The sequence below is a fragment of the Furipterus horrens genome, unplaced genomic scaffold (genome assembly GCF_987537825.1).
Source record: "Furipterus horrens unplaced genomic scaffold, mFurHor1.1.pri manual_scaffold_13, whole genome shotgun sequence".
In the NCBI taxonomy this organism is placed as follows: domain Eukaryota; kingdom Metazoa; phylum Chordata; class Mammalia; order Chiroptera; family Furipteridae; genus Furipterus; species Furipterus horrens.
The window spans coordinates 45,307,474-45,331,917 of record NW_028327183.1 but is presented as its reverse complement, the minus strand read 5'-3'; the positions used below and the strand labels follow the sequence as shown (position 1 = coordinate 45,331,917).

The following is a 24,444-nucleotide window of genomic DNA, read 5'->3' as shown; positions in this document are numbered from 1 at the left end:
GAGGGGCCGGGAATGCCTGGAAAGGATGAAGGAGGGGCGTAGTTCATTCATTCCTACTTAGCGGGGACCCGTTCTTGGCTGGTCGCTGGGGAGAACTGGCGAAGCAGGGATGCACCCTCCGTTCTTGTGGCTTCTGAGCGGTGGGCCAGTCGGAAAGAATGAGGGTTTTTGAGGAGTTTGGGCTCAAGTTATTTTTACTGGGAGTCTTGAGAGGCTCGAAGAGTCTAGGGGGGGCTGGAGGTCCCTGAGGAGGTTGCTCGTGTGTAGGTATTGGGGTGTGTCCAGAGAGGACAGGACGCTGAGGCTGGGCATCCCCTGCGGTACTGAGGAGTGGTTACCAGAGGGAATGAGGTCCTTCCTTGAAAGAAGTGATTGATTTGACCAGATAATTATTGAGCACCTTCCACAATCCGTGTTGTAGGCGTCGAGGGTATATCCCTGGACTAAACCTCCGTGCTCGAATGGGACTTCCGTTGTTGTGTTGGCGACACACATAACTAATGCAATGCAATGCAGGTTCCCTGGGAGCAAAATAAAGCAGGGTAAGCGGACCCATAACGGGTGGTGAGGTGGGGGCTGTTTGGGAGAGCTCTGAGTAGGAGTGACATGTGATTTGTGCCTTAAAAGGACCGTCCTTGCTGTGCGGAGAATAGGTTGAAGTGGGCAAAGGGGAAATAAAGGTTCCAGTTAGACTGCTGCAATCCTTCAGCAATCCACTTGTGACGTGTGTAACGGGGTTGGGGACTCTAGAGAAGGGGTCAAATAATGCATTCGGATCTATTTTGAGGGTAGAAGGGACAGGATTTGCTGGAGGAGTCAGTGTATGGGGTATGAGAGGCAGAACTCGGGGGTGACTGAGACTGGGCCTGACGACATGGGGGGGCGATTGATCTTAGGGTGTGCTGTTTGAAGGATATGGAATTCTTGGGAGGTGCGAGTTTTTCTGAGGGAGTGGAGGTGTGCTGAACACCGTGAAGAACCTGAGAAGGAAGGAAGGAAGGGGTTTTCTATAATTTGGAAAATATTTGTAGCTAGTCTTACAGATTTTATTAAAGTGCTCTCATGTCCATCCCCCCTTCCCTGTTTTTTAATTTATTTTTTATTTTTAAAGATTTTACTTTTTTTTTAGAGAGAGGGGAAGGGAGGGAGGAAGAGAAGGAGAGAAACATTAATATGTGGTTGCCTCTCACATGCCCGCAACTGGGGACCTGGCCCATGACCCAGGCGTGTGCCCTGGCTGGGAATCAAACTGATGACTGGTTTGCAAGCTGGTGTTCAATCCACTGAGTTACACCAGCCATGGCACCATATATATATATATATATATTTTTTTTTTTTAAATTATTTTTTAGTGAGAGGGAAAGGAAGGAAGAAAGAGAGGGAGAGAAGCATCCGTGTGAAAGAGAAACATTGCCTCTTGTGTGCTCCATGACTGACTGGGGAACTGAACTCACAGTCTAGGCATGAGCCCCAACAAGGAATCGAACTGGCAACCTTTCACTTTGTGGGACAGTGCCCAGCCAAGCTGGTCAGAGCTCCTATTTTTTGTTTTTGTTTTTTTGTTATGTCCATTTTCCAACTGAGTCTCACAGCAGAACTCTGAATTAGGAAGAACAGTGATTTCCTCCTCTGTATAGTCAGGAAGGATGCTCCACAAAGCACATTGATTTGCCTCTAAGGGAACTCCAAGGCAGATATGAAAACTGGGGACTGGGCCCCTTTGTGAAATGGAAGGTGGCCTGGGAATCTGCAGACTGCATTCTGGCTCCAGCTTTGCCTCTGACTGAGATGTTGGACTAAGGCTGGCAGATACTGGAAGGGAGAGTAGTAATATCACAAAGGGCCTCCCCATGGAACTTATACAGTCTAGCGGTTAAAAATTGGACTGTATCTCTCATACATTGTTTTACACTTTTTGAAATTAGTTGCCAGCATTTAAGAATCTAAATTGGCCCTGGCTGGTGTGGTTTAGTGGACTGATCACCGGCCTGAGAACCGAAAGGTCACTGGTTTGATTCCCAGTCAGAGCATATGCCTGGGTTACAGGGCTGGTGCCTGGTTGGGGGTCTGTGAGAGACAACCGATCGATGTATCTCGCACATCCATGTTTCTCTCCCTCTTTTTCTCCCTTTTCCCTTCTCTCTGAAAAATAAATAAAATCCTTTAAAAAAAAAAAAGACCAGATAGTGAAAATGTTTAAAAAAAGTATCTAGAGAATTAGCCAAATTGGGACAATTTGAGCATCAGAAAAAGTAACACCAACTTGATTTAAAAATAATAACTTAGAATTCATAAGACCAAGGTAATATTCAAACAAAACAGAAATAAAAACTTATTTGGAGGTGATTATTATTATTTTTTCCTTTTTTGTATTGTTTTATTACAGTTGCCTCATCTTTCCCCAGTTGCTACCCTCTGCCCCGCCCACCTCCCCCCTCCCACAGTCATTACCCACCCCACTCTGTGTCCATGTCCGTGGACCATTTATATTAGTTCCTTGACGAGACCCTTCCCCTCCTTTCCCCCCTTCTCCCCCTCCCCCTGGTCACTGTCAGCCTTTTCCTTGTTTCCATGCCTCTGGTTCTATTTTGCTCATTTTGGAGGTGATTATTAATAATGTGCCTTCTGATGGGAAATAACAGTGCATCATCATCATCTTTGAAGTTTTCCTGCTCAATATCTATTACTCTAATCCTGCTTTTAGAGAGCAGAGGAACAGATGAAAGGACACCATTGAAGTAAATGATCAGCTGTCTAGAAGATGGAACATTTTACAAGACAGTTCCAGAAGCCGATGTCATGGGAAAGACAAGTGAGGTGACTTGTAGACTAAGAGTAAAGAGGTGGCTCAGCGGGTTGGGCGTTGACCTGCAAACAGAAAGGTCACTGGTTTGATTCTGGGTCGGGGCACATGCCTGGGTTGCTGCACTGGTCCTCATTTGGGGGCGTGCGAGAGGCAGCTGATTGATGTATCTCTCGCACCTACGCATCAATGTTTCTTTCCTTCTCTTTCTCCCTCCCATCTCCTCTCTCTAAAAATGAATAAAATCTTTAAAAAAATAAAAAGAGATGGATCCAAATGCAAGGTATGAACCTTGGCTGGATCCTGATTCAAAAAGAAAACATATGGAATAAAACATTTTTTAGAGAATGGAGGAAACTAGAATATTCAACCCTGTTACATGATATTTGGGAATTATCTTCTAGATGTGATAATAGTGCGGGTATGGAGAATGTCCTTTCTTGGAGAGACGCGTGAAAGGCGTGAAATGCCGTAGTGAATGTATGTGGGTAAAGCCAATAGGGCAAAACAGCAAAATGTTACTACTCTTCCTGCTCTTCTGTATGTTTGAAATTTTTAATAATGAGAAGTTAGGGGGAAATGCAACCCTCGCCTCCATCTAGAAATTTCATATGGAGTTTCACATAAAGTTTCTAGTTTCTGTCTTTTGAAAAATAGGAAAGCAGAGGCTGCCTCTTTAGCACAGAGCAGGGTTCTCTATGCGGCCATCCCCTCCGGCAGTTCAGCCTCACTTGTTAATGTGGGGAGTTTGCACCTCTTGCTGGCGTGCCTGGCCCATTTTATGGATGAGGTTCAAAGAAGGGAGCCAACTCTCCGAACACAGCACACACCCAGTAAGTCAAAGTAGGGTTAGAATCATAGTCACTAACTTCAGGTTGACTGCGATTCCGTAGCAGCTCATTGCCCACCATAGGGGCTCCTTTCAGTCACATGAACAAAAAGGCCAGTGCTGAAGCTGGCAGCTGTTTCTGCCCGCCTTTCCCAACAAAGGCACAAAGGCGTGCCTCCCGCTCAACAGTAGTTTGTCCTCCCAACTACCAGAGAGGAAGGGAGGGTGACTGGAAAGGGGAGTAGATGATAAGCTCCCTGGGGCGAGCAGTTTATAAATGTCCAGTAATTGAGATGTGGGTTCTTATTGGTCTCTTAAATTTCCCATGCTGGGAAGTGTGGAGACATTTAAATAGGTGTGGAGTGAATGAAATGATGATACGCTGCAAAGACCTAGGAAGTCAGAAGACCTGGGTTCAGTTCCCAGCTCTGCTAAGTAGCTTTTTGCCCTTGGGCGAGTCACACAATTGCTCGGCCTTAGGTTCCACATCTGCAAAGAGGAGGGGCAAGTGTAACTGAATCTTTAAGGACTCTTTCAGCTCTGAAATTTGACTTTACAAAAAGGACCAAAACCGTCCCTATCTTCAAGCTTTCATGACACAACACTGCTGCTGTTCAAAAGGACCTCAGTTGGTGTCACAAGCACGTATTTGCCATTAAAGTGACTGAGCATCTACTGTGTCCTGGCTGTGGCACATAGGGACCAGTTTATTCTAGTGGTCGATAGTGGTGAGTGGTTGAGTTTGAATCTCAGCTTGAGAACTTCTGAGTTTTTTAGCCTTGGATACATTTCTTTGTGCTTCATTTTCCTCATTGAGCAAGTGGAGGTAATATAATCTGCTTTATAAAGATTATGGAGAAGTAAATGAGATCATTCATGGGTAGTGTCTAGGCGCAGAAAGCATTCAGTAAATTATAGCTACAATTATTTGACAAGTATAAATCATCAGCAACAGAAGCAGGGAAACTAAATAGGAAATAGCTTGAGCTAAATAAGGCGGATGTAAAGCAGCGGTCAGGGGGTTGGGTGGGGACTCCGGAAGCATGAGGAAGACTATAGGAGGAGTAGGTTTACTTAAGCAGATCACAGCTGGGAGCAGCCTGGAGTTGTATTTTGGATTTTACAGAACATTTAAGAACCTATAATGAATGGGCAGTTGAGCGGAGCAGGATTGTAGATTTAAATGAAAAGGACTGTTAAGTGAAGAAGAGACTTTTAAGAGGGAGAAAGTAATCAGATCTGCCAAATGTTGATGGCCCCACCATTTCCTGTTGCACAGACCAGAAACCTGGTTAGGCATGTTCAAGGCTGTCCCTTAAGCCCATAGCCAGTGTGTGGGGAAGTCTTGTTGGCCCTTCCTCAAACTTGATCCCTTCTGCCTTTCTGCATTTTTTAGTCTAAGCCGCCCCCACCATCTCAGGTTACCTCAGCAGTCTCTTCATTGGTCTCCCCAGGTCCACTCCTGACTCCTTATAATGTACTCTCCACACAGCAGCCAAACGAATTTAAATTGAGGGTCCAGCCCTGGCCAGTGTGGCTCATTTGATCGAGGCATTGTCCTGTGGACTGAAAGGTGGTGGTTTCAAGTCCGGGTCATGGCACATACCCAGGTTGCAGGCTTGATCCCCGGTGGCGGCGCATGTGACAAGGCAACCAACTGGTGTTTGTCCATCTGTCTGTGCCCCCCTTCCCACTCCCCGCTTCCTCTCTAAAAGCAATGAAAAGTGTCCTCAGGTGAGGATTGAAGAAGTAATTAAGGGTCCTGCTTAAAGTCTTCCAGTGATTTCAGTCTCCCCCCACCCCCCAGTTTACTCAGTAAAATCCAAAGCTTTTAAAATCCATTGTCGTTCATGCCCTGGCCTGCCTGACCTTGCCTAGACTATACTCCATTCACGCTACTTGAATCTTCCCATTCCTCAGGTGTGCTGAGGCTGTCTCTGGCCCTGGGGCCTTGGTGCTTACCCTGCCTGAAATAGTCTCACCCCAGGTTACGCATGACTCACTCTCACACATTCCACTCTCAGTGAGGGTAGTTTGAATGTGAATATGATCATCTTGAGAGTTCTTAATCATGAATGGAATTCATTGACTTAACTTGAAGTGTGTATTGTGAATTCAAAGATTATATATAAAGGCTGTGGTTCCTTCCCAGAAATTTAAAAGATATTCATGAGACAGCGGAAGTCCCAAGAGAGGAGAGTAAGTCAGCATGTATTTATTTAGAACCTACTGTATACATTGTGTTGTGGGGGAGACCTTGAGAGGAAAAAAATTCTAGGTCATGGTCAGAATTGAATTCTGATCCCAATACTGGCCTCGGCAGTAGCCGTGAGAGCTTGGACACCTTTTCGGATCCTTAGTTTTTCCTTTCTCGAGGCAAACATGAATTGTTCGCTACGGAAACGTGATGGCCTACCCCTGGGGTCTGTGGAGCCCCCTTGGACTTTTAGGAAGAGAAATCTTATGCAATATGTAGGGTGTGTGCACTTTTATGTGGGAGAAAGAAATGGTGAAGACACACACTGAAGATTTCAGCGAGGTACTCAGCACTTGGTGAGCTCTCTGTGGGTGGTGATTGCTGCTGTTGTTGTTACCAGAGGATTGTATACCCTACATGTCACAGTGTAATTTTACATTGATTTGTGGCATTGAGAGACAATAGAACTTCAAGAGCCCGTGTTGCCTGGGCTGATACCTGCTTTGCCTTAGGTAGCTGCGTGATTTTTGGCCGGTTTCTTAACTACGCTGGTAACAATGATCACACATTTAGTGGCTTCATACAAATTCTCTTACAGTTCTGGAGGCCAGAACTCTGAAGTCAGTCTCAGTGGGCCAAAAGCAAGGTGTGTACAGGGCTGTGCTCCCTGTGGAGGCTCTAGGGAGAAACCTGTGTGCCTGACTTTTCTAGTGTCTAGGAGTCACCTGCATTCCTTGGCTTGGGGCCCCTCCCTTCATCGCCAAAGCCAGCAGCGTAGCCTCTTCAGATTTCTCTTCTCTGACTGTGGCCCCTGTTCCTGTCATCACATCTCCTCTGACTCTGACCCTTTCTGCCTCTTTTATCCTTTATGATTACTTGGACCCACTCCAGTAATCCAGGACCATCTCCCCATCTCAAAATGCTTAATTTAGTCACATCATCTTAATTCCTTTTTCTTTAAAAAAGATTTTATTTATTTTTAGAGAGAGGGGAAGGGAGGGAGAAAGAGAGGGAGAGAAACATCACTGTGTGGTTGCCTCTTGTGTGCCCTTAACTGGGAACCTCGCCCATAATCCAGGCATGTGCCCTGACTGGGAACTGAATCAGTGACCCTTTGGTTCACAGGCTGGTGCTCAGTCCACTGAGCCATGCCGGCCAGGGCTCAATTCCTTTTGTCCTGTACATAACTTATTCCTAGGTCCAACCAACTGAGCCACACCAGCCAGCTATGATTTTAAGTGATTGTCATATAATTGAGCTATAAGTAAGCTGTAGTCTCAGGGCCCCCGGCACAGTTAAGGTTTAACAACATATAAACGTGAAGGTCAGTGGTGATGCGACTTGAATAAAAAGCCCGGGAGCTGTCAGAGTTTGGAGAGCGCCATGGGGTGTAGCGGTTATGGAGAGGCCACGTGGCTGTACGTGACTCATCAGTGGCACTTCTGTGTGGCAGGAGGAGAGAGTGCTTGCTTGAGTCTGCCATGGTAAGAAAAGACTTGCTGAAGAAATGGCATCCAAGTTGATGTTTGAAGTCTGGGGAAAGGCTTGACGAGGCGTACAGAGAAGGACAGGTGTGCATTGGGTTGTGATTTCAAGTTTGCGGGTGGGAAATTGGCGGCCTGTCAGGGCATGAGTCCGGTGAGGCTGGGGACGTGGGAGGGGCCAGCACTGAGTGGCTTTCAGTGCCAGCCTTAGATTGCTTTTCTTTTGGTCAGGTTTTATTGAAAATCAGAGTAAACCATTTTCTGAGCCTTTTATAGAAAAGGTAGTGGGGACTGGGGAGAAGTTCAAGTAACGTGTACCGGGCATCTGTTATACGTCAGAGATTACTCCAGATGGCTTTGCGTACGTATTTTACCAGGTTGTGGAGGGGATTAAGTAACATGAAGTCAGAATTGGTATCCCCACTTCACAGACAAATAAACTGAAGTTTAGAGAGATTGTGCAGCTTGTCCGGGTTACCCAGGGAGGAAGCGGCAGAGCCAGAATTCAGACCCTGGTCTTCAGACCTGGAGAGGAGGAGTGATGGGCAGTGCCCGCTGCGGAAAGACTGGCAGGGAGAACAGCGCCTGAGAAGTCAGTGGGCTTGGAGGTGAGGGGGCTGTTGGTAATATTTGAAGACAGAGGGTCCTAGAAGAGAAAGGGGCGATTCTAGCTGTGTCTTGGGAGCGGCCAGACGGCAGAAAACCCAGCCACTCAGACTGAAAGGGAGCTTAGAACCTGGAGGCCCAGGTCCAGGGAGGGCACGTAGACTCACAGCGACAGCAGAGACTTGGAAGGGACAGCTAACTGCAAGCGCACACAACCTTTCTGATGTCAAAGATGCCCTCCGTTCGTTCAGGAAACGTTGCTTATTATGTTTGCTGAACCTTGAGGGATTAGAGCTCCTTTGGAGAGCCACAGAGTTTTCCTTCCTCCTCCCACCATTGGCGTGATGCTCTGCATCCCTGATGAGGGGCCCGCGCACTGCTAGCATCTCTTACTTACCTTGCTCGTATCACGTAAACCCTCGTCTGCACTTCCTCCTGTTCCAGGGAAGTGACATTGTCGCTTGAAAGGCTCGTGTTTGCTAGCCTGTGGTTGGCAGTGGAAGGGCCCATAGAATAAAAGCAATAATGGAGAATCCAAGGCCCAGACGTACGCCTTTGAGGAAAAGATTGTCAGTATTCTCCCTTCCTGCGTTTTATCCTTTGATTGTATCAGTGAAGGAAATCCACAATCTGCTAACGTCAAGAATCGGCACAGGATTCAGCCACCATTCTTATCGAACACTTCTAGTCTAATGACATGCAATGTTCATAATTGTTAGAACCGTTTTTTAAAAAGATATTATTTATTTTTAGAGAGAAAGGAAATGAGGGGGAGAGAGATGAGAGAAATATCGATGCAAGAGAAACATTGATCGGTTGCACCCTGTCCAGGGACCGAACCTGCCACCCAGGCATGTGCCCTGACTCGGAACTGAACCAGTGACCTTTCACTGTGCGGGATGACGTCTGACCAACTGAGCCACACTGGTCAGGGCTGTTAGAACCATTTTTGGAAAACTGTTTCTGCATGTTCTCCCCAGTACTTGTACTGGTTGAGAAAATTGACTCCATAAATTAAGAGCAAAGTTGAACTTGAATTTATGTGGGACTGTTCTTAGTTCTTACTAATCCTTTCCAGTGTAAATAATCATACATTTGCTGCAAAAATATTGATGAGTTTAATTACAGGGTGCTGCCTAAGATCCTAATGGAGTTGTTTAATAACATGATGTAAACTCTTTTATTTCCTTTTTTAATGGCAGTGAACAAGCACTTAATTTTTTAATTTTTTAATTGTATTTTCCCCCATTACCATTTAGTCCTGTTATACTCCCCCCCCCACCACGCCCCCCCCAGCAGTTACCACACTTGTCCATGTCCCTAAGTCCTTTTTACTCAATCCCTCCTCCCCCTCACCTCCCCCGTCCCTTAGCTGTCACCCTGCGCTCCATCGGTGAGTCTGTCTCTATTTCGCTTGTTAGTTCAGTTTGTTCATTAGATTCCACACATGAGTGAGATCCTGTGTTATTTGTCTTTCTCTGACTGGCTTATTTCACTTAGCATAGTGTTCTCCAGGTCCATCCATGCTGTTGAGAAGGGTAAATTTTTCTTTTCTTACAACTAAGTTGTATCCATTGTGTAAATGTCCCATAGTTGTTTGTGTGTGTTTGTTTGTTTTTTTAGAGAGAGGAGAAGGGAGGGAGAAAGAGAGGGAGAGAAACATCAGTGTGTGGTTGCCTCTCATGCGCCCCCAGCTGGGGACCTGGCCCACAACCCAGGCATGTGCCCTGACTGGGAATCAAACCAGCAACCTTTCAGTTGGCATGACAACGCCCAACCCACTTAGCCATACCAGTCAGGGCTGTCCCATAGATGTTTTATCCACTCATCTACTGATGGACACGTGCGCTGCTTCCATATTCTGGTGATTGTAAAGAACGCTGCAGTGAACATAGGGGTGCTTATGGTCTTTCAAATTAGTGTCTTGGGTTCCTTTGGATTAGTCCCAGACGTGGAATCACTGGATCAGAAGGCAGATCCATTTTCAATTTTTTGAGGTATCTCCACACTGCTTTCCACAGTGGCTCCACCTATTTGCGTTCTCAAGCACTTCATTTATTTATTTAGTTATTTTGTATTTTTAAAATTCCTTTTCCTTTTTATTTTATTTTATTGATTGATTTTAGAGAGAGAGAGAGAGAAACATGGATTTATTGTTCCACTAATTGATGTATTCATTAGTTACTTCTTGTGTGTACCCTGACCGGAGGTTAGACCTGCAGCCTTGGTGTATCTGGGTGATGCTCTAACCAGTGGTGCTGCCTGGCCAGGGAAAAAGTTATTTTTCAATTACAGTTGACACACGAGATTATGTTAGTCTCAGTTGTACAACAGGAATAGACATGCATACTTTACGAATTGATCACCCCATGAGCCTAGTGCCTGTATGACACCATATTCTTTATTCCTTTTTCAAATCTGGAAATGTCTGATTCTGAAACACTTCTGCTACAGGGATTTCTTTTTTTCTCATTGAAAAGAACTTATGCCTTTATTTGTCAATATAGATAGGGGAATATTTTATGTCTTTCCCCCACCCTAAAGGATTTCAAATAAGATATTGTAGACTTATATACTGCCTCCCACTGACCTCAAAGGATAGCCCAACCTCTGGATGCCTTTTGCGAGCCTAATCTTCTGTGGTGTTCTGGTTAGAATGATCCAAACATTTCCTTGGTACACTCCTTTAGTCTGCGACGTTTTTGCTTGTGTGTTAGAGCCTAAATAGTGCCCCTTCCCCCACTTCTGCTATTACACTGGTCCAAGCTGTCTTCCTCTCATCTTAATTGATACTCCTCCTTTCCAAACCCCTGTCCCCCTATGGCTTTTCATCAGGCTTAGAGTAAAGTCCAAAATCCTTAAAATGACCGGGAGAGCTTTCAGGATGTAGCCCCTGGTTTCTGTCTGCAACTTCATTTACTCCCATTCTTCCCTTGCTCACTGCTCTTCTGCGTGTCCCCGAAACATGCCAAGTGCTCCTGCCCCAGGGCCTTTGCACTTGCCTTTTCTCTGTCTGGTATGCTCTTCTACCAAATATCTGTATATTCATTCTTTATTTCATTTTGATTGGTGCTCAGCCTCAGAAAGGCCTTCATGATGAGTCTGACTGAAATAGTATGCTTTGTTAGTCTGGGTCCACATCATGCTTGATTTTCATACCTTTTTTATTTTTTTAAATCTGTGGTTGCCTCTTGCACACCCCCAGCCCAGGCATGTGCCCTGACTGGGAACCGAACCAGCGACCCTTTGTTTCACAGGCTGGTGCTCCATCCACTGAGCCACACAAGCCAAGGCGATTTTCATAACTTTTTGATGTACTATACAAGGTGGGACAAAAGTAGATTTACAGTTATGAGTATGCAAAACAGTTTATTCTTGTATTATTTATTAAGTATTGTATTATTTTCCATATGAACAACTAAACCTGCTTCTTTCATGAAGTACAAGGTATGGAAGAGCAGGGATTATGTTTGTCTTATTTCCACACCTTAGAGAGGTGCCTGGCGTAGGTGCTCAGCAAATATCTGTGGGATGAATTGTTTCCTGCAGGATGGATTAGAGCATCTCTTTTTAGTTTTTTTTCCCATTTTTTAATTGCTGTTCTATTACGGTTGCCTCATCTTTCCCCCATTGCTCGCCCCTGCCCCGCCCACCCCACCCATCTCCCACAGTCAATCCCCACCCCGTTGTCCGTGTCCATGTCCGTGGGTCATTTATATTAGTTCCTTGACGAGACCCTTCCCCTCCTTTCCCCCCTTCTCCCCCTCCCCCCTCCCCTCTGGTCACTGTCAGTCTGTTCCTTGTTTCCATGCCTCTGGTTCTGTTTTGCTCATTTGTTAGTTTTGTTCGTTAGGTTCCTGTATTAGGTGAGACCCTATGGTATTTGTCTTTCACCTCCTGGCTTTTTCACTAAGCATAGTTCTCTCCAGTTCCATCCATGTCGTCACAAAAGGTAGGAGTTCCTTCTTTCTGCCGCATAGTATTCCGTTGTGTAAATAAATGCACCACAGTTTTTTGATCCACTTTCCTAGTTCTGAGGCTGTGCTGCTTCAGCGCACTTAATGAAAACTAAGATCATTGCTTTGTTTTGTTCCACAATGATTCGGCAGCTTTCCACTGTTCCCTGACATCCAGTTAACAGTGTCTGCCTTACAGGCTGCGGGCCTCCCGGGTGCTTCTTGTCGGCCTGAAAGGACTCGGGGCTGAGATTGCCAAGAACCTCATCCTGGCAGGCGTGAAAGGGCTGACCATGCTGGACCATGAGCAGGTGAGATGCGCGTCACCTCCTCACCCTCCGAAGACTCTGCTCCCCACTCCCCTTTAAACTGTGATTTTAGAGAGAAACGTTGATTTGTCGTCCCACTTATTTATGGATTCATCAGTTGCTTTTTCCATCTGCCCCGACCAGGGATCGAACCCGCAACCCTGGCGTATCAGGATAACGCTCCAACCGACTGTGCTGCCTGGCCAGGGCAAAAGCAGTCTCCTGTTTTAGGTATAAACACTTGGAGATTTGGGAGTTCCTACCTGCCTGTCAAGGACTGTGAGAGGAGGGCTGGCACGGATGCAACTGTAGCCTTTGGGGACCATGGTGCTAGCGCCATGTTAGATTTCCCCACCACCACATTCCAGGGGGACAGTCAGTGGGGACCCCCGTCTCCTTGTTGAGCTCGCTTATCTGTAAGTGGAGTTAACTGCCGCGCTGGAGAGTGGTCCTGAGGGACACCAATTTGTGCCTATAAATCATCTGAATAACTAGAAATGCAGAATTGCCTTGGGGCTTTGTCATGGTATGGCCTTCACCCTCCAATGATTCCGCTTTAGAAAAAAGTCTGAGATGAGGCTCAGGAATAGAAACACTTTTTAAAAAGATTTTATTTACTTATTTTTAGAGAGAGGGGAAAGGAGGGAGAAAGAGAGGGAGAGAAACATCGCTGTGTGGTTGCCTCCCACACGCCCCCAACCCGGGACCTGGCTCACAACCCCTTGGTTCGCAGGTGGGTGCTAAACCCACTGAGCCACACCAGCCAGGGCAGGAATAGATACATTTAGAAGGTATCTCAACTCAGTTTTTAAAAATTAAAAAATAAAAGGTATCTTAGGAGAGCTTTATTTTTTTTAAGTATATTTTATTGATTATGTTGTTACAGTAGTCCCAGTTTCTTTTCCCTTTGCTCCCCTGTGCCCAGTACCCCCCTTCCGACCAGCAATCCCATCCCACTTACTTCATGTCCATGGGTCGTGCATATACGTTCTTTGGCTTCACCCTTTCCTATGTTATTTTTAACTTCCCCCTGTCTATTTTGTTCCTACCAATTATGCTTCTTGATCCCTGCATCATTTCCCCATTTCTCCCCCTTCCCCCTCCCAGCTGATAACCCTCCAAAATGATCCCCATACCTATGATTCTGTTCCTATTCTGGTTTGCTTAGTTGGATTTTGTTCTTATTTGTTAGATTCAGTTGTTGATAGTTGTGAGTTTGTTGTCATTTTAATGTTCATAGTTTTGATCTTCTTTTCTTAAGTAAGTCCCTTTAACATTTCATATAATAATGGCTTGGTGATGATGAACTCCTTTTGCTTTCCCTTGTCTGGGAAGCACTTTATCTGCCCTTCTGTTCTGAATGATAGCTTTGCTGGATGGAGTAATCTTGGTTGTAGGTCCTTGATTTTCATTCCATTGAATACTTCTTGCCAGTCCCTTCTTGCCTGTAGAGTTTCTTTTGTGAAATCAGCAGATAGTCTTATAGGCACCCCTTTGTTTGTAACTCTGCTTTTCTCTTGCTGCTTTTAAGCTTCTCTCTTTATCTTGAACCTTTGGCATTTTAATTATGATGTGTCTTGGTGTGGTCCTCTTTGGGTCTAGCTTGTTTGGGACTCCCTGTGCTTCCTGGACTTGTATGTCTATTACCTTTGCCAAATTTAGAAAGTTTTCTTTCATTATTTTTTTTACATAAGCTTTCAATTTCTTGCTCTTCCTCTTCTTCTTCTGGCATCCTTATGATTCGGATGTTGGCACGTTTGAAGTTGTCCCAGAGCTTCCTAAGGCTCTCCTCATTTTTTTTCAATTCTTGTTTCCTCATTCTGATTGGTTGACTGTTTTATTTCTTCCTTATGTTCCACATCATTGATTTGAACAGTTTCCTTCCCTTCACCGCTGGTTTTGTGTGGATTTTCCTTCATTTTATTTAGCATAGCCTTCACTTCTTCTCTTATGCGTTTCCCGTACTCAAGCATATCTGTCAAGCCTGTGAGCATCTTTATCACCAGCATTTTGAATTCTGTGTCTGTTAGGTTGTCTGTCTCCTCATCTGTGAGGTTGGCTATCTCCTCATCGCTTAGTTCTCCCACTCGACCCTTGCTTGATCCGTTCCCTCTTTTGGGCCATACGTCTCAGTTTCCTCATCTTTACGGGCTCCTGTGTTTGTTTTCCTCTGTGTCCCAGGTAGAGCTGTCACTCCTGTTACATTGTAAGGGCCGAGCCTTAGGGATTCATCAGTACAGCGCGACCCATTTCACCACGCTGTGGCGCTGTATGTGGGGAGGGGTCTGAGAGGAAACAATGGCGCTTGCTTAGCACTCACCCCTTTTCCAGGCACTTCTCCCACTTCTGTATGGGCCTGGCGCTTCTTTAGCTGCTGTCCTGGCCATTGTTCCCAGAGTGGGTGAGTCTGCAGACGTTCTAGGACCGTGGGGGCCCTTTAAACAAGTGGACTCTGCTGAGAGACCGGCAGTTTCTTCCGCTCCCCCAACCCCCAGTGGTCTGCACAGTCAGAGGCAACGAGGCTTTATTGTTCCCAGCGCTGGAACTGTGAGCTGTTTGGTCTGGTCTGGTGCTGGGAGCGCTCCCCATGTGGCCCTCTCCATTTTTAAAATGTGTGACTGTGCTTTCTGCTGGGCTGCCGCCGCTGCCGCCGCTGCTGCCGCCTCCACCACTGCTGCTGCCGCCGCCACACCTCATCCTCTCCGCCCCTCCTAACTGTCTGGATGAGTGTTTCTTCTTTATATCTTTGTTGAACTTCCATGCAGCTTGATTTTCTGGAACTTATGGTTGTCTCTAGTTTTGAGATAATTATATTCCGTCTTAATTGTGAAGGGAGATGCAGCGTGTCTGTCTCGGCCTCCTTCTTGGCCAGAAGTCCTAGGAGATTTTGATGTGACTAGTTCAGACATTACTTTGGAAAACATTGGATCGGAGAGGGTGTGTCCGGACTGCGTAGCAGAGTGCCTGCTCATAACAAGCAAAGCATCCGATAATGAGTAATTATGTGATATAATGCTATTTAATTGATGATATAATAATAGTTCTCAACTCTGGTGTATCTTTCCTCTGACCTGTCTTTTCTCCACAGTGTAAGTAGCTGTTTTTTTCTTTACATTCTTGGCCTCAATGACATTCTAGGTTTTCTTAATAGGAAATTTCAAATATGTATAAAAGAGACTAATATTTGATACCCATCTATCTGGCTTCTATGGATACTAATATTTTTTTGATTTAAAAAAAAGAATTATCTTCTACCTCCTATATTTTGGACAGTATTTTAAAGCAAATTCCAGAAGTCAGGTCTTTTTAGGGGAAATACTTCTAAGATTGTATTGTCACGTGCTGTAATTTATGCCGTTCTTTCCTTTCGGTAATGAACAGACGTCCTGGCTCACGCTAAGTAACTATCACCAGTGTGAGGTGTAGGCTCTGTGGGCAAGAGTAAATGGTAATGAAATTTTTTAAAGTACACCTTGTTCTGAGTTTCAGAAGAAAAATATCTGGAATTGCTATTTTTAAAAATTTTACTGCAATATGAAAGGAAATGTGGGTTGGCTCACTTAATATCACAGTAATATATTGATTTTTGACTTGAATTTAAAACCTTCTGAGGAAGGAAAATTGCTGCACGCAAGCTGCCGGGTTATTAACAGCCCGAGTACTTGCTGTGTGGGCATCTCTCCAACCACAGTGCCCCCTAGAGGCAGGAACACCCCGTGGACAGCAGGAACTTGTCCTGTAGGGAGGGGGAGAGAGTGGAGACCAGAGGGAAGATGGTTCCTAACCCTGGAGGCCCTCGGTGTGGAAAGGGGGACGACAGTGTAACACCGAGTGGTTCTGTCACCGCCTCAGTGCAGCAGCAAATGTGACCCGGTGTTGGCATGAACGGGCTGCTTGTCCTCCCTTACTTAGCTCATGCCTTCTGCCTGCCTTCCTCTGCAAGGCCTGACTCCTCTGACTGGTTTCCATGGCTCAACACAGGTTCTTGGTCCCATCCGTGCTTTAGAATGTGTGGGACTTATTCAGAAATAAAAGTTCTTCAGGTGAGTCTGACAGCCAGGGACAGTTGGGAGCCAGCAGCTTCATAGAACCTGGTCCCAGTCATCTTACCCAGCCTGACCCCGTCTTATAAATTTGCTAGTCCATGAGCACGTTGTGGTTGGTCTGCCCTTTGCAACTTGCCTGTGCTTTTCTCCACCCCCACCCCGCCACTAGGAACACCCTGGGGGGGGGGGGGTTGCTGCATGATACAGAAAGCAGACTTGGGCTCAGGTCCCCCCTCCTCAGGCTGGGCAAAGGACCTAACCTCTCAGAGCTGCGGTTTGCTCATCCATAAAGTGAGAGTGTTTTTTCCTGCCCCTTAGAGTTTTTCATTTTGTTCACGTCAACAGGCATCCGAGAGCACCTTCTGTCACCCAGAAGTATTCTAGGTATTGGCCATACAGAGATGCATGGCATTTGGTGCCCATTCTCAAGATTTTCCCAGGAACCAGACTGGGCTCACTGACCCAGGCCGTGGTAAGGGGACGCAAGTCTTCCACAGTTCAGATCGGAGCTGAGTATTAAACAAGTAGAGGTTTGTCACGTCGAGGGCTGCATTCCAGCAGGGGACTAGCAGTGGCACAAAGTGGCAGGAGAACTAGAATATATTATAGCGAGCCGTTTGGAATGTGTAGAGCGTCACACCCAGAGTGGTGGGAGGTGGGGGCAGGTTGCCAGTCAGGCCCCGGGCGCGCAGAGCCTGCCAGCAAGCCCTGCCCTAAGCTGTTTCTTAAACCCCTGGGTGGTGAGGACTTGTTGAAGAGTTTCGACTGTGGGAAGGAGAGACCTGGTCAGCTTTGGGCTTTGGGTAGATCAGTAATTACGGTGTCCTTTACGGTTGGCGTGAGACCCCTCGGAAGGCCGCTGTAGTAGTTTCGGTGAGCGAGGAGGAGGGCCTGAGTAGCGGGGCCCATGAGTGGGCAGGAAGCACACAGCCGTAGGTGGCAGGACCGATAGGACCTTATGGGCGCGTGCGGAAAGCAAGGAATAACGTAGAGCAGTGGACGCTTCCTGGGGGTGCTGGGCACTGAGCGGTGGCTGTAATACCTCACTTAGTCCTCACACCAGCCGAGCTTAGGGATCATCATCCCTATTTTACAGATAAGAAAACCAAGGAAAAGGAAGTGAGGCACTGGCCCACTCAGGGTCACGGTAGTTAGTGGGCAGCTGTGGCCCTGTCCGTCTGGCTCCTGGGGGAGCCCGTGCTCAGCCCCCGTAGCAGGTGACTTCTGTCGAGGATGGGTAGTCAGTGAGCTCATCAACCAAGACAGTAAATACAGGCGCCAGATAACGAAGGGCCTGTGGGCTATCCAGGAGGAAGTATCTGGCGGGCGCTTGGTTTAATACAAGATTCTCATCAGGAAGAAATCTGTAGCATTCAGAGTGGTTTTAGAAATATCAGTGGATTCTGGTAGAAACTCAAAGAGGCACTGAGTTGTATCCGGTGGTACACAGAGCGAGGTGGCATCTTAGGGACAGGCCCACCTACGAGGGCCCATAGAGCGGCTGCACGGTCCCTCGAGGGAGGAGGAGAGCGCGGACAGCCATGATTAACATGGATGGCGTAGTTAGTACGTGCATGTTTCTGTTAACACCTGCGTTTTACGTGTGGCACCTTCAAACACACTCAGGGTTACACAGTGAGGGGGTGAGCCAGCATTTGCATCGAGGATTTGACCCCTGCCTGGATTGTTTCGGAGACCTGCTCTTCATCACTGTGGGGTACAGCTCCTCAGAATGTAATGAGATCCCTGAAGAAGCAGGATGGCGTGGGCCAAGGATCCTGTCAGAGGGCCGGCCTTGAATGGCGGCAGAGCAGCTCGTGTTCCTGGAGGAAAGGTAGTGAGGTAGTTAGTGCTCTGGGTGCTTGGTGGGAGGAGGGGAGGGGAGGTTCCTGCTGGTGACCCCAGTCTTGGTGGTGACCGTGGCCAGGTCATGGCTAGAGAATAACAGGGCAGCTGGATGCTCGCTGTGGGAGGAAACGCTGTGTGAGCAGCGTGGAGTCCCGTGATCGTGTCTGTCTTTGAGGCTGTCTGTGGTCTCTCCAGCCTTACGGTGAAATCATCTCTGCTCCAGCCCCCCCACTCGTCTTTCCTCCTCTGAGTTTTAATTGAATTTGAGAGTTTATTTCAAGCATTCTTAATTGTGGTTGATTTTCGCACTGGTCTGATTTTAAACCACTGTAGGCAGGGACTACATCCTTTAAACTGCTTATGTTTCTGATTGCTCAGAGTTGGGCCCGTGGTAAGTATTTGGTGAATTGTTACCACGATGATGATATCATTTTGTTAGCAGTTAGAAACTGAAGTAGAAGAAGGAAGCATGGGCTTTTCTCTTTAGAGTGAATTTTCTTTGTAAACACAAGGGGGTGCTCTTGAACCATTAATGCCCAGTAAAAGTTAAAAGTCTCTCTTTTAAAGCCTCAGCAGGCAAGAGTGTAAGGAACCTGCATTAGGCAGATTCTGGCAGGAAGAGTAAGGCAATTAGATGGTGGGTATTTTAGTTATCCTTTAAAATGGGAAGGTTCGTTGTCTTTGAGATATGTTTCCCCCAAAATTCAAATATTAAAAAAAAAAATTCTTCGTAGGTATCTCCAGAAGACCCTGGAGCTCAGTTCCTGATCCGTACTGGGTCTGTTGGCCGAAACAGGGCCGAAGCCTCTCTGGAGCGAGCCCAGAACCTCAACCCCATGGTGGACGTGAAGGTGGACACTGAGAACATAGAGAAGAAACCGGAGTCGTTTTTCACTCAGTTCGATGCTGTAAGTTTCAGAGACAGTGTACAACCTGGGGGAGTTAAGCAAACTAAAGCGCTCACCGTGTGAGGTCTGGGTACACTGGAGCGTTGGGCTCTTGAATTCTGAGCTTTTTTCCCGAGCGAGTTTATAACTGTGCTGTTCTCCAGGCTCAGGACACGCCTCAGGAGGTGGGCTGTGGGGGGCACCGGCGTGCGGGCCTGCACATGCGTCTCCCCAGGCCAGGCTTCGTCGTCCTTCCGGACCTTTGCATGTCACTTTGGTACATTTTATTGCAAATGTTTTCTCCTGAGAACTTGACAAGTTGGTGATTAATTTCTGTAGCAGAGTTTTTTTTTGTTTGTTTTGTTATTTTTTTGTTGTTGTTAGAAATACCAAACTACAGCGTGTGTTTTGTCTTTAAGAGCACACCTGATCTCGGTCGGTCTCCCTCACACAGCCACCTTGCCCACGTTGCCGTGGATAACCAGACAGAACCACTGTAGTCATAAGCCACACGGGGCATAGCCAGCCTCATTCGGCGGCACTGCCAAATCCATGCCGAGGTGAAACGGTAACCTAAGTTCTGTTTCCATGCCTGTGGCCTTTCAGACACGGTCCCTTGTGCTCTGGAAGAAGCTTGGACGACTATGAAATAGTCACAGATGATGGAGCTGCTTGATTTTTAAATGACAGGCCCGTTACCCAGGACTGGGTGGTTTGTTTTTCACACTGTCTTATATTTCATACATGCATCGGGTCAAATACAGGCTGGAAATGATGGCTTGTCCGCGCGTTCTGTCCTTTTTTCTTTTTAATTCTGTTTCATAACTCCAGGTATTGGAACATGCTCCCTGGGAATGAAAGCCTTCTCTTCATTTTTTATCCACAGTACCTGCACATGAGTTATTCTAGGTGTCCCTTGAACGTCTAGCAATCAGAGAAGCTTTGTTGGAACGGAAGCACGGGGCCCGCTGTGTGTGCAGTGCGCATGCACGGGGCAAGCGAGACTGTCCCACAGGCCGTGTTTGATGGTCCTGAGTCGGTTTTAGTCACTTGTGACTCTGCAGGCTTCCGTTTGGTCAACTGATTGCACGTTCGTCTGGGGTGGGTTTACCGTCTCAAGCTGATTTTTGCTTGGGAGGCTGTGTCCTTTGAATGTCACCAAAGGCACCTATTTCTCCACGTTACTGAAGTATTCAGGCTGCCAGAAAGAGCAGAGAGGGCAGCTGTCGCCTTTTGTAATTTCTTCTCCAACTTTCTATGTTCTAGTGCAAAATGTACACATTAGGAGTTGTCTTCTTGGCCCTCATCACAAAGTTTCTCCTGGAAAGACAGTGTTTTATGCACTAAAATTTAGCCATTTCCAATATCTAAGCTTATTGGAACAGAACTTGGAGGCTTCAGGGTAGTATTGATAATTCCACCGAGTGAATCACCGGTTCATTGTCTGAGTCTGAATGGAAGGTCATGCGGTCTGTGACCTTTTCTTTTGTCCTTAAGTTCAGATAAAATTTCAGATGGAAAACGGGGGAAAAATAATCTCACCAGGACTTGTTTATCTTTTTTATCTTAACATATGTCAAGAGAAGGGAGGAAAATGCCCTTGTATTTCAGCGTGACCTATGGGTCAATTTTAAAAACTGGTTTTGCTCCTTCCTGTAGCTTATTCAAGGTTTAAAATACTTAATTCTTTAGAAATAGTTTACAGTGTGTTATTACTGTCTTTTCTTTTCCTGAAAACTATGAAATGTGGTTTACATACATTCATGGATCAGGGGAAACAAATTCATTGAATGGCTTTTACTTTCTGGCTAAACACATTTCGTTTGGGTTGCAGAGAGTGACAGTCTCATCATTTACATTTTCTACGCCCTGAGCTTGCAACTTTTCCTTTGTCTTTTAACCATAGGGTCCAGAGAACCTGTTGTACCAGTTTGAAAGTGGCTTTAGACGTGCCCGGCGAGGCTGTTCATTAGGTTTATTTAGACACCAGGACAGTGACTCACACCCAGCCGTCCTTCCTTTCTGCAGGTGTGCCTGACAGGCTGCTCCAGGGATGTCATCGTTACCGTTGACCAGATCTGTCACAAAAACAGCATCAAGTTCTTCACAGGAGATGTTTTTGGCTACCACGGCTACACGTTTGCCAATCTTGGAGAGCATGAATTTGTAGAGTAAGTGTTGGGAGAGGAGGAGAGAATATAACATTTTCCAAATGTAGTTTTATTCACTGGTAGGAAATGAACCACTTAAGGAAAATCTTTGACCATAATACTTAGAACATTGGGAAATCCGTTCGTGAACAGCTTATGACACGTAGATAATGTGTGCAGAATTGGAGGAGATGGGGTCGCTGTCTTCCCCAGTGGCGGTCTCGTTTAAAGCATAAAAAAGGCAGAGTTCTAGGCAAGTGAAGTACGTCACCTGGGGATCAATTGGCATGGACTTCCGGAACCGAAGCGTGCTTTCTCTTCGGGGAAGGCTTGCTTGGGCTGTGAAACATTTGTGGCCCAGCGTGGGCTTGCATGTCTTCAGGTTGAGAGGTAGTGAAGTGAGTATGAAATAGCGGGGCAGCTCTGGAAGCACATGTGGCCGAAGTCTGCAGACCTTACCCTCTTGTTGTGAACATTGCGGGGGCAGACCGTGGTGACTCTCATATGATGGGACCTGCAGTGTTTTGAACTTGTAGCTTCTCGACAAAAGATGATACCTGTATTGTAAAACTACGGGAGTTGGTGTTTTGGCTGTAATTTTCTGACCACAATCTCCCCCCGCCACCCCCACCCGTGAGAGGTAAAGAGAGACCCTGCTGTGTGGCGGGTGACGCTTCCTACCAAGAGTCCAGTTAGTTCAGCTTCTCGGACAAGTAACTGAAATTTCTCTGGTCTGCAGGTTTCTTGCCTGTACAATTGACGTGGGGGAGGGACAGACATGTTCAAGATCTCATAACCTCACCATTTCATGGCTTTAAGAAAATCTAGTCCTTTGGGCACATTATAAATGGATAAAGAAGTCACAGAAGAAAGCAGTCCAGATTCTTTTAATGCGAGCTCCCATGGCAGAGGGAGGGATTCCGTTTGTCTGTTTCATAATTAAGGTGGATGTTCACCAGGCGGACTGAGCGCTCAGCAGGCAGAACACCAAGCGACGGATGTTACTTGCCTTCTTACAAGACCATGCTATGAGCAGGTGTTACGCCTACATGGTGGGGGACTGGCTCCTCGGGGAGTCGGTGGCCACACTGGGGTTTGAACCCAGGTCTCTTTGACTCAGAGTTCTTACCCTTAACCAGCATCCTGTTCTGTGAGGTGGTAATGCTCTCTCTGTTGTAATGACATGACTCCTAGGGTAGAACTGGATTCGTCCCCTTGTTACCTCTAGGGAGAAAACCAAAGTTGCCAAAGTCAGCCAGGGAGTAGAAGACGGACCAGACACCAAGAGAGCGAGGCTGGATTCATCTGAGACAACTATGGTCAAGAAGGTATGTGGGCTCCGTGTGCCAGTGTTTGGGGGGTGGGGCTCAGGAGCCCTGGCCTCCTGGGGACAGGTAGTCACAGTGGCAGAGAGGGGAGCCAGCATGGTGGGCTTGGGGGGGGGGGGGTCTGCACAGCCGCGGCTGGTGCTTGTCCCACCTCCAGGGGCAGCTTTTTCTCAGTGCCAGCCCGCGCAGCGGTGGGGAGTGTGTGGCCCTCGGATGCCGGCTGTGAGGTTTTTAAAAGAATCAGAAATGCAATTTTGTTTTGTTTTCGTTTTCTTTTTCTTTTCTTTTTTGGTATGCCCTTGCCAGACTTTAATACTGGTAACAACTCACCCAAATGCTGTTCTCATCAGCGCTGGAGGCTAAAGAGAACATATTTGCAGGACTTCCTTGGTCCTGTGGGCCAGCACTTAAGACCCCTGGGGTATGAAGTAGTATCAGAAAGACTGCTTTTGAGCAAAGGCCATTGTCGTTTTAAAAAAGCAGATTAATAGACAATTTAGTAAATGGGCCGAAGACAGTTTAAACTTGAACTGCTTTTGTTTATTTAAAGTTTTATTTTTGTTTTCACTAAATCTTTCAAGAAGACAGGCCTCAATGTGAACACGTTATCAGGTGTATATTTTAAAATGTATACTCAGACTGCACTTGGAATTGGTGCGGTAATTTAAATTCGTTTTCTGAAAGGAGGAGTGGGATTCAGAAGGGAATCAGAGACGATGGTTTCCTAGTCGGTATTGGAATCTGAGAAGGAATCTTGCTTGCGACGGGAAAACAAGGTGAAGTGGCCAGTTGGTTTTGTGGGACTGAGAGGAAAGATACAACCAAGCTCACATATACTCTTTGCTACGTAGATTTAAATGTTGAGAAAGAAAAACAGCTGCTCCGAGCATTGAGTTAAAATTGCTCTAAAGGGGGGATTCTCAGCACAGAAACCACAAAAGAGGCGCAGAAAACCACAGAGGTGGAACCCTTCGAGTTTCCAGCGAGGCTGCACCACAGATTTGCTTTTCCTTGCGCTTTATGTGTGTGCTGGGACAGTCTGATGCTGTGCGTGTGATACAGAGGAATTATTAAGCCCTAATTTTAGTGTCTATTCACAAGACCATAATTATCCCAAGTGAACATTGGTGTTTTGGCCAAAACTTGGGTCCTTTTCTTTCTCCCTTTCTTTCTCTTTGAGGCCCAGTCAAGCCTTATCTGAATAGCCCCGTGCGTTTGGTGGGGGGAGAGAAATTGTTAACTCTCGGAGGAGCACAAAAGCAGCTTTGTGGGTGCTGTCAATTTATAAATCACACCCTCTTACAAGTGTGACACTTGGCCTTGGTGTGAAGGGTTTTATGGCTTAAGGGCTTCTCGGATTGAGGCGGGTCTTTCACATTCAAATGGAGAGTGCCTGGCTTTGTCGGCCCTTCACAGCTGGAAGTTTCCTGGGGGTCGTTCTGGGGTGCCCCCTGGGACAGATCTGGAAACCGCTTCTGGGAGCCGGTTCTGTAGCTATGAGGGGAATGCGGGCGGCCCGGGCAGGCTCTGCGTCCCATTCCGAGGGTCCCCGTCACAGAGGGCTGCGTGCAGCCCCTTCCTCCGTGGGGCCGAAGTGGAAGGTATCAAAATACGTCCCAGCTGACACTGTTAGTCAGCTGCTTCACTTGGACAATTCAGGCCTGGATTCCAACCCGAGCCCGTAAGGGTGCGAGGCATTCAGTGCATTCCCGCTGGCGGCCCCCAGGATTCCAGGCCCTGCCTTTGCGCGACCTCCGCACGCCCCGTGGGCTCCCGGGCCATGGCTTTGTCACCTCAGAACAACCAGGTTTCTCCCTTTGGGCCCAGACCGCTCTGTGGTGAGGAAGTTCTCTTCCAGCTCAAAAGCTCCTTGGTTCAGAGTCTGCCCTTTTGCCTCAATTGTAGGGAAGAGCTGGTTGGGTTGTGCTCAGTGCAGCGTGGGGGTGGGGAAGCAGCCGCTTCCTGTTTCCTGTGAAAGATTTCTGGTCGGGTTCCAGATGCG

General features: G+C 46.8%; 1 protein-coding gene across 1 annotated transcript in view; it reads left to right on the top strand.

Annotated features, from left to right (window-relative positions):
* SAE1 (SUMO1 activating enzyme subunit 1) overlaps window positions 1-24,444 on the top strand; it is a 66,953-nt gene that overhangs the window by 542 nt on the left and 41,967 nt on the right. Inside the window, exons 2-5 of the mRNA XM_090260189.1 lie at window positions 12,075-12,186; window positions 18,812-18,985; window positions 20,993-21,135; window positions 22,343-22,442. Of these exons, the coding sequence (XP_090116315.1) occupies window positions 12,075-12,186; window positions 18,812-18,985; window positions 20,993-21,135; window positions 22,343-22,442 (529 nt within the window). The remainder of the gene's footprint in view (window positions 1-12,074; window positions 12,187-18,811; window positions 18,986-20,992; window positions 21,136-22,342; window positions 22,443-24,444) is intronic.